The sequence below is a fragment of the Anolis carolinensis genome, chromosome 2 (genome assembly GCF_035594765.1).
Source record: "Anolis carolinensis isolate JA03-04 chromosome 2, rAnoCar3.1.pri, whole genome shotgun sequence".
NCBI lineage: Eukaryota > Metazoa > Chordata > Lepidosauria > Squamata > Dactyloidae > Anolis > Anolis carolinensis.
The window spans coordinates 183,736,814-183,746,997 of NC_085842.1; the positions used below are offsets into that span (position 1 = coordinate 183,736,814).

At 39.9% G+C, this 10,184-nt stretch overlaps 1 protein-coding gene across 3 annotated transcripts; it reads left to right on the forward strand.

Moving 5' to 3' along the window:
• The first annotated feature begins 585 nt into the window (after window positions 1-585).
• LOC100556300 (chemokine-like protein TAFA-1) lies at window positions 586-9,705 on the forward strand. Of its 3 annotated transcripts, none has more exons than XM_062971275.1 (4): window positions 586-1,033; window positions 6,459-6,616; window positions 7,849-7,989; window positions 9,188-9,354. In XM_062971275.1, exons 2-4 carry the CDS (start codon window positions 6,469-6,471, stop codon window positions 9,337-9,339), a joined length of 441 nt encoding a protein of 146 aa, XP_062827345.1. In that variant the 5' UTR covers window positions 586-1,033; window positions 6,459-6,468; the 3' UTR covers window positions 9,340-9,354. The 3 variants fall into 3 exon arrangements, with proteins under 3 accessions (XP_062827345.1, XP_062827344.1, XP_008102069.2); XM_008103862.3 differs by lacking the exon at window positions 586-1,033 and adding an exon at window positions 9,474-9,705 and having other exon boundaries at window positions 6,047-6,616; window positions 9,188-9,312; XM_062971274.1 differs by lacking the exon at window positions 586-1,033 and having other exon boundaries at window positions 6,023-6,616.
• Window positions 9,706-10,184: the final 479 nt, after the last annotated feature.

Sequence of the window (10,184 nt, forward strand, 5' to 3'; positions counted from 1 at the left end):
CTTTGAATATGATTTCCTGCTTCTCGGCAGGAATGGGGTTGGACTGGATGACCCATGCGGTCTCTCCCAACTCTATGATTCACTGTGGAAAGTGAATGAACATCACTTTCTGTTTCAGAAAAGGCCCCTCCTGGACAAGAGTTGACCCATGAGAGTAGAATGTGATGGGAATGTCTTTTATGTGCTCCAGGGGCCATTTCCATTGACACTGGAAATGGGGAGGAGCTCCAAATATAGTGGAAATGCCCTCCATACCCCCCCCCCCCAAAGATACATTTTGGAGCAAAATCCCTTCCTGAATATTCTTCGGAGGACCCTTGCAACCACAAAAAATGGCTCAGGGATTGCACTTGCCCGGCTCTGAGCCATAGGAATCTTTAGCGGCTCCCTATAAAATATCATTCTGTGTGATGTCAATTGTTTAACACTTCACCCTAAAGTGAGAAGTTGCAATACGAAGAGAAAAGGAGAGAGAAAAAGAGAGACTGACAAAGTTAGGCTCTTCTCCCAATGAAAGTAAGGGTAGGATGCCAAAGCCGTGGGAGGAGGCCTTGTGAGTGGGTGTGCTAGGAGTGGTTTTGGACAGAGACTATATGAGAGAAGGAGAAAGAGAGACAGGCAGCCTGTGGATCTCTCTCTGTGTGTGTGTGTGTGTGTGGCACGTTCTTTTATGGGCATATCAATCAAGCTCTAAAGCTGAAGAACCAGATTCCCAATCTCACACAGACACAGAGACCATCTGCTGGGTTACAGAAGGAGGGCTGGGAGCCAGGACATTGGGTTCCATCCCCAAATCTGGATGGATGGGAGAGCGGTTGAGTTGCGAGTTTAGAAAAGGGTTGTGATCCAGATCAAAGCTGCCAAAACAGTTACTTTAGATCCAGGACTTTGTGCTCAGTACTTCTCTCTCCCCATCGCCCTCGGAAAGGGAACAAACAGAAAAAAAGAGGGATGATGCTGCAGGGTTCAAAGGCATCCTCCATGGAGCAAATGGAGAGGTGAAGGAACTTCAGCACCAAGGACAGAGTCACAGGTAAGTTTCTATTTATACTATAGGAAAAGTGCCAGCTAAGGGGGAAGAGAGAGCAACTCATAATTTTCAAAATTTTTGTACCTGATGTCTGTAGGTGTCTTGGTATAACCAAAGGCAAAAAAATAAGTAACTGTCTCCTTTTTGTTGAGCTAATTTATAATTTTACAAACAAGTCAAACTAAAATGCAGTAGTATTCTACTATAATGCGGCTGCTGACATCTATAGCTAAAGAAGCTCTTATAAAGTTGGGAAGCCTATGCTTGAATAAGAGCTCACACGATCTCTTCTCACTGTGTGTTTCAAATAATTAGCATTTAAATCTTTCTTGATTTGAAAAATTTTGGATTGAGAGCTGGAAATAGTACTGAGGTGGCTAAAGAGTTATAACGGAAACCATGATACTTTTGAGCCACATATTAAATGCTCTCTGATTAGCACTTGGGTCACTGTTTTTCACCTAACCTGCTTCACAAGATTGTTGTGCGTAAATGAAATATGGACATACCAGAGCAATAAAACACACCTGGAACAGCCACAATAAAGCAAGAAATAAAGCATTTTAAACATTGCTAATCTGATCAATCACCCACACTAATTGCTCTTCAAATACAGTAGAGTCTCACTTATCCAACATAAACAGGCTGGCAGAATGTTGGATAAGCGAATATGTTGGATAATAAGGAGGGATTAAGGAAAAGCCTATTAAACATCAAATTACATTATGATTTTACAAATTAAGCACCAAAACATGTTTTATAACAAATTTGACAGAAAAAGCAGTGTTATGTAGTAATTACTGTATTTATGAATTTAGCACCAAAAGATCACAATGTATTGAAAAGATTGACTACAAAACATTGACTACTAAAAGGCAGACTGCGTTGGATAATCCAGAATGTTGGATAAGCGAATGTTGGATAAGTGAGACTCTACTGTAATGTCAAAGCAATGTGCATGGCTCTCTTCTTCCTCACTGTTTCCTTGCAACAACCCTGCAAGGTAGGTCTGGCTGAAAGATTGTGACTGCTCCTAAGTTGCCCTGTGAGTTTCATGGCTCAGTTTATGTCCATCATGCTTTATCGCTTTTTTGTGTGAAAAAGATCTTTGCTCTGAGAAGCATACTGTACAACACCAGATGAGAAGGGAAGATACGGGAAATGAAGTTACAGGTTGGGGACCACTTATCTGGAATTATGAAATACTCCAGAATCCAGCATCCAAAATAGTCCATGTGGGTAGGGGAGATAGTGGCGCCTTTGTTTCCTGGTGGTTCGATGTACATAACCTTTGTTCCATATACAAAATTCTTTAAAATATTATATATAATTAGTATATGTGTCTAAGATGAAACATTAATGAATTCCATGTTTAGATTTGGGTCCCATATCCAATATATGCAAGCATATGCAAACACAGTTATGACAAAATCCAAATAATCCCAAACACTCTCAGTCCCTAGCATTTTAATAAAGGATCACCAGATCTGAACTTTTTTCCCTATTTTTAATTTATTCAAACAGACACACATTTCTAAGTATTTGTTGAATACAGTGCAATATTTTCCAGCTATTAGTGTTCGATAATTATTTCTCTGAAAATATATTTTCTTTAAGGGGTCACAGTCTTCTGTTTAAATAGTACATATAAAGTTATCATAGGCTCTAAATTAATATGTTTCCTCCTTGTCTACAGTCTTATAGCTTCCCCTATGTACATTTTTAGATTAATTTTACGTTGAGATGTTGGGTCTTTGGTTGCCATTCATCAACAAAGTTCTTTAAAAGTTCTCCTCTTAAGAGTACAGTTATTTTATCCATTATCAGCCAATCTGTAATATATATTTTCCCATTCTTCTAAGGGAGGCATCTCTGAGGTTTTCCAATATCTAACATATTGGAGTTGCCACTGTAATGTAAAACCATTTTTCCCAATTTCCTTTCTAGTTCTTCATCAGGCATGTTCAAAAGGTACATTTGTGGTGTCATTTTGAAATTTATGTTTATTATCTTTTCGAGATATACATGAATCTGTTTCCAGTAGTTGTTTACTTTGTTGCATGGCCACCACAGGTGGTAAAATGTGCCTTTTTCTTTTCCACATTTCCAACATTTGTCAGTGCAATTGTACAACTTCGGTAATTTCTCTGAAGAGAGATACCATTGCAGGTGCATTTTGTAGACATTTTCTTTTAGGTTTCGATATGCCGGGTACTTCATTCTTCTCTTCCATGTCTTTTCCCATTAGGACATTTTTATCTCTTGGCCTATGTTTTGAGCCCATCTAGCCACCGAGTCTTTTGCTACTTCCTCTTTTATGTGCCAGCTCAGTAGATTTTTGTATATATATGATATAAGTCCTTTGGGTTTCTGGAAAATGGTCACATCAAATCATGTTTTTGCAGTCTGGAAGCCTGAAGTTCTAAGTTGTTCTTTAAATTTCTCACACAGCCAATTGCATTTAAGGCCCATTTGGGTCAATTCTTCTAGGGGTTTCCTTTCTGAATTTTCTAAATCGGTCTGGATTAGCTCCCTTTTATAGTATGCCTCATGTGGGGACATCCACTCCGGTGTCTTTCTGTAAGTTATTTTATATCTGCTCCAGGTGTTTAAAATTTGTCTCCGTATGCAATGGTCATTAAATATGCCTCTTGGTTTGGCTTTTTGTATGTCCAAATTTACAACTCTATGAAAATGCATGCTGTTTGGACTGGATTAAAGAATGGGGGACTCTAGAAGACAAGTTACTAGATTTAGAAGGCATAAATCTCCCATTTGGATGGCATGCATATTTTGACATAAAAGATACCCGATCTGAACTTTAAAAAACAGAACATTTCCAGATAATGTTTGTTTTAGTGGTAACTCAGTTGTTTCCTGTTCATTCTCATTCTGTAGTTGTCTAAGTCAAGAATATCAAGAACAGGCTACATCAGATTAAAGATTTCTCTGTGCCTAAAGTGGATGTTTTTATTATGATTTTACCATTTATGTGTTTTAAATGCAATTTTTTATCCTGTATTTTTTTAATTGATATATTGTATTACTGTTTTATCTTTTTATAGTGTGATTTGTATTATGTTGCTTATGTTTTGTTCTATGTTGTTTGGGCCTCTGCCCCATGTAAGCCGCACCGAGTCCCCGCGGGGAGATGGTGGTGGGGGTATAAATAAAGTTTTATTATTATTATTATTATTATTATTATTATTATTATTATTATTATTATTATGATGTTCAACAAGAAAGGGGGGCCAAAGAGGAGAACAAGGGCAAATAGCCTTCTTCAGGCATTGGGAGCAACTTCAGATCTCTTAAACCACAAGCAATCTGTGTCAAGCAACCCTAAATATGTGCTGTTACTTGATTTAAATACATCTATCCATTTTTATATTAAAGGGTACAAGATGCAAACACATTTTCAACATGATGAAAGGGGTCGGGGGAAGGAAAGTCCTAAAATAAGTCATAAGAAATTATTTTTAAAAACTTAACATTTCAAAAGGCAAGTTCCTCACTGTCATATTTTAAAATACAGACTTACATAACTTGTAATTTTAGATCTTGAGAAACCTATACTGTTGCTAAAGAACATAAGAAGTGTTGTATGAGTCAGAGAGGTAGAAAGCTTTCAATGACTAAGGCTCATTAATAGTAAACAATGGCAAAGCACTCATGCATTATTTGCCTGTGTTCACGGTCACAGAAAACAAGACAGAAAAGGTGTCATTTAGCCTTGAGACTTGGACACAAAGCAGCTAAAGAAGCAAACCCCCATGTCTGGCCACTGTTTTAATTGACATGATTAATTTGCACCCAACAGCATGATAATATCCTAGAACAGCCTTCTGCCCGATAAGCTGCAAAAGCCTAGGTGCCAACTTCAACTTGCCCAGCAACGGAGCCCCCTCTTTTGACATCACAGGCTAAATTCAGAGGAAATCAAAACACTTCCAACTAGTGTAAGTCCAAGGAATGATCTGAAGGTCTGTAGGGTGTCCGCCACTGAGTCTGCTCTGACGTGCCATGGCAGAGAACGGAAGACTCATGTCCTGCCGCTCTGAAAACTTCTGAAAAAAACGTGACATCTCAAGTTCATTTCATAATCCATACCAAATAAGCACAAAGAGGTCTTTCTAAATCTGTCCCTCATGTGTTGAGTAACAGCATGATCCTCTTGGTGTTCTGCAAACCTACAGGCACGGGGGAAGGAGAGAGCACATGCTGAAGGCATCTCCATTTGTATTTTCTCCCTCCTTCATTCATTTCTGGGATGGATCTGAACCCTGAAAAACAATAGCAATCCTGGACATTTAATTTTTTAAAATGTGTGTCAAAATATCAAACCCATATTGTCTCATGGGATAAATACCTGGGCATATGATAGGCATAGTAAAGGTAAAGGTTTTCCCCTGACGTTAAGTCCAGTCATGTCTGACTCTGGGGGTTGGTGCTCATCTCCATTTCTAAGCCGAAGAGCCGGTGTCGTCCGTAGACACCTCCAAGGTCATGTGGCCGGCATGACTGCATGGAGCGCCGTTACCTTCCCGCCAGAGCGGTACCTATTGATCTACTCACATTGGCATGTTTTCGAACTGCTAGGTTGGCAGGAGCTGGAGCTAACAGCGGCCGCTCACACCGCTCCCGGGTTTGAACCTGGGACCTTTCGGTCTCCAGCTCAGTGCTTTAACGCACTTCACCACCGGGGCTCCATGATAGGCATACACAACCAGTAAAAAATCTTGTAATAGACATATGTGCATATTTCTGATACTGAAGATGTGTGTCATACGCTACATGGCAGACATGGAAGAATTCTCCACTTCATCATGGCAGGGAAGTGGCCCTGGGTTTGTGAAGGATGTGGCAAGGAAATGTAAGCCATTAAGACTTTGTGACCTTTGTGCCGTCTATCTGTGAAGGACCGGTCTAGTATTTATAGAAAGTATCATCTCCAGTTGGCCATCACCTCATGAACTGGTCACAGCATGTACAGACTCAAGAATGGTAGATAATACTTGCAACATGCTTTAGTTGAAGAGCTATCCGCACTAAAGAAATTGCAAATCAGATTGATATACAGTCTAAACATCCCTTATCAAGGATCCCAAAATTTGAAATACTCCAAAAAACCAAAATTGTCTTTATTGTATCTGTTTTAGAAAATGGATGTCACGCTCAGAGCCAATGAGTCCTGCCAACTTTTCTTTAGAACCAGTTTGAACCCAGTAAAATTATATATCACAGGTTACAAGGGGTTGTTTCCCTTCCAAATAAAATTGAGGAAAACCTTATGTCCAATCCCCGCAAAAAACTGGTCAAAGCAAATCAATTCAAGAAGTTCTACAAGAGATCATAAGCACAAGGTGTTTTTTTATATATATCTTCTCTCCTTGATGCATTTTTCCTTCTTTTATGTTCTCCTCTGCAGATCTATCACAATGTGCCAATCTGCTCTGATAATTTGGATTTTTTATGTCACTCTGCTGTGCCAAGGTATCTGTGGTCAGCAGGTTCCCATTCACAGTCAACATCATCATCATGAACAGTATTGGTACCAGACCGCAGTGGATCAAATCCCAGTAATCAGTGAGTTCCTTTTGTGGTTTTGAGGGCAAGCAAGCAAGATATAAGAAGGCTGAAATTAGAAAGCTGTATGGAAGCTGAATTTAGGTTTCAAATCTATTTCACATTACATAATGATAACACCTTGATAATAACCTACAGGATTCTGAGAATTGAAGTTGAGGCATTTGGAATTCTCTGCCAGAAAGCAATGGTGCCTCACCAAACTACACATCCTAAGACTCCTTAGGATGTTGCCATAGCAAATACAGTAGTCTCACTTATCCAACATAAATGGGCCAGTAGAATGTTGGATAAGCGGATATGTTGGATAATAAGGAGGCATTAAGGAAACGCCTATTAAACATCAAATTAGGTTATGATTTTACAAATTAAGCACCAAAACATCATGTTATTCAACAAATGACAGAAAAAGTAGTTCAATATGCAGTAATGCTATGTAGTAATTACTGTATTTACGAATTTAGCACCAAAATATCATGATGTATTGAAAACATTGACTACAAAAATGCGTTGGATAATCCAGAACGTTGGATAAGCGAGTGTTGGATAAATGAGACTCTACTGTACAGTGATGATTTTGTTGTATGAGCAAAAACTAAAGTAGTCCATTCATGTTAAGAAATGTTTTGCTTACTAAAAAGATTCAAAATAAATAAATATGCAAACATAGTCAAATATACCAGTAATTTGCAGACTTCTGGACTGGTAGCGTTTGGCTCTTTATACATTCTAGATGACAACTCCATGGCCAACTGAGGAATCAAATCTTGATTTTGAATAATGTTCATCCCTAAACCATTATACCATACTGGGTCTACAATCTCTCAATGTCATGTGGAGCTTCTTGGGGTTACAGGCCAATACATTAGAAGGGACCAAAGCTTCTTTGTTGCTGCTTCAAGTTTTCCAAAGTGTGAGGGAGGTCTCCTCCCTGAAGCAGACTTACCAGCAGTTTCTGCCGCAATTCTCAACGTAAGCACAGAAAACAGTTTTGGGAGTGGAGACATTCAAGCAAGTGACACTTAACTGCTTCAGGGATAGCAACCTGGCTTTGCTTGAACAATCTCACAAGAGATGGGGTCATGGGTAAGACTTGGGGAAGAAGAAACTAGGTTTTTAGCATCAGCCATAGGCCATGGAGGTAGTTGACCAAAGATTGCCACTTCCAGAGAAAATAAAGGGAGATTTCAGTAACTCTCCAACCTTTCTTCTTCTCTTGGTCCCCATTCAAGGCGGAGGTACCTGCAAGGTGATTGCTGTTCGCCGCTGTTGTAACCACAATCACATTGAAGAACGGTCGCAAACCATCCAGTGTTCCTGCCTCCCAGGGAAAGTGGCCGGGACAACCCGGGGCAAACCATCTTGTGTGGATAGTAAGTGTGGAGCTACTGGCCTCCTTTCTGTAGTCCAAGGAGATAGTGAAACACAAGAGACAGAAAAGTAAGAAAAACTTGAATTTCTGACAAAGGGGAAGGGGAGTTAAATGGGTTCTACTGAAAGAGTGTGAAAGGAAATATAATTTCCTTTCAAAGGAAAGGATCTGGATTTGGGGAAGGACAATAATGCCAGGGAATTCAAGAAATGGTGGTTTAAAGCTTGGTAATTATAATTCCTTCTGAAAAATGGTCATTAAGGGAATTGAACCATCTGGTGTCTCCCCCTAGACAAAATATAAGATTATATGAGGGGTTGCTGGCATCTCAAGGCCAATAGGATGGACTCTATGTTTATTTATTTAAATAGAAGTGGGAAATAGTGACAAACTCAGCATGTCAATTTTTAGACATAGGATGTGGTAACCATTGGAATGGCCAAAATGCAAAATAAAATAAAAGGAAGTTACTGGAGGTCAGTTTCTGTTTTTGGACATGTATTTTGAGATTGAAAAGCCTATGAGGCAATCTGAGAGTTGAAATGACCACTTCAAGATTCAAATTTGGGGGTCAGATTAGGAAAAAAAAAAAGCCAGCTCAGAGGGATCAATGGCTGCAAAAACCACTGTGAAGCAACCTTTATATGATATCCTTGTGGAATTGTGATATTATCACTTGCTTCAAGTGCTTCAGAAAGAGCAAGTTAGCTAGAGAAAGTAGTTCTGACCTAGCTCTTTCCCTATAAGCTCATCATGACTTGGTGTCTAGGTGAAGTGGAGAGCCAACTATTTAGAGATCATATTAAAGGCAAAGTCCGACACTACAGAAATGCATATTACTTTGCCTCCACCAATTGACTTCCACTATGGAGCAAGTTAGAAATGCCAGTGAACAGCTGCAGGAACAAGCAACGGTGAAGAAAGATGGTTTTCTTATGTTGTTGAAGGCTTTCATGGCCGGGATCACAGGGTTGTTGTATGTCTTTCGGGCTGTGTGGCCATGTTCCAGAAGTATTCTCTCCTGACGTTTCACCCACATCTATGGCAGGCATCCTCAGAGGTTGTGAGGTATGGATACCTCACAACCTCTGAGGATGCCTGCCATAGATGTGGGTGAAACGTCAGGAGAGAATACTTCTGGAACATGGCCACACAGCCCGAAAGACATACAACAACCCCGATGCTTTTGTTCTTTTCAGCCTCCATTGTGACAGGAAAGTGGTGGTGCGACATGGAGCCCTGCCTGGATGGAGAAGAGTGCAAAGCTTTGCCCGACAACTCAGGATGGATGTGCTCTGTTGGGAACCGTGTCAAAACTACCAAGGTACTAGTCCTCTTCATGCCCCTATGAAGCACATTTGTGAAGACCATTCTTCTCGTGGCCTCCTCTCCCTGTATAGATTTTAGCTAATGGGCTTCCTGGGACACAGAGATGAGGTATACCCCAGGCCCCAGTCAATGACTTGTCCTGGTTTCTTTTTTCAGATCCACCCCAGATACTGATGAAGTCTGCAACTTAAAAAAATGTCTTCTAAGCGTTGAAGATGGATATTTGATGATGGCCAAAGACTCTGCTATGGACACTAGCTGGAAATGAACATAACTCTCATTATAGCCCATTGATAAGGCAAAAACACAATGGGAAACAGGAGGAACCTACCTTGTTGCTGTATGACTATGGAAAAGATCAAGTAAACTTGAGAGATTGGAAGCCGTCTTACAGATTTGGGTTTTGCCTGCCTTAAGGACTGCTACACTTGGATGAAGGCAGTAGAATGGGAGCTCTCCCAGCCTTATGAGAGGAAATTAGCAGCACTGTGGCATCTGCTCAGAGGCTTCCTGATGCAATGGATATATTGGTTTTTTATCTTCTCACCTCATTACTTACTCTCACATTTAAGCAGATATTGAAGGACTAGAGCCAAATAGCTCAACTGTATTTACACTAGCGTACATATATTACAAAAAATATTTTTGAATGATCCTGAAAGATAAGTAACTCAAAGGACAGGGAAATCAAGCCTGCTGTGCCAGGCTTGATTTTTATATAAAGCCAGTCTGCATTCTCATTTTAATGTATCACAACAAAAGCATTTTTAAAAAGAATATGATGGATATATACCCCATGTTTATAGCCCTTTGTATTGATGAAATGGATGCCTGGGCCTCTCAGAGTCACACTGGCATACATATGGG

Bases quoted from the DNA above. Each gene is read 5' to 3' on its own strand.
- LOC100556300 (XM_062971274.1), top strand. From the start codon at position 6,193: ATGGATGTCACGCTCAGAGCCAATGAGTCCTGCCAACTTTTCTTTAGA. The intron at 6,617-7,848 runs GTGAGTTCCTTT...TCCCCATTCAAG, and splicing joins GGATCAAATCCCAGTAATCA to GCGGAGGTACCTGCAAGGTG. The intron at 7,990-9,187 runs GTAAGTGTGGAG...TGTTCTTTTCAG, and splicing joins CAAACCATCTTGTGTGGATA to CCTCCATTGTGACAGGAAAG.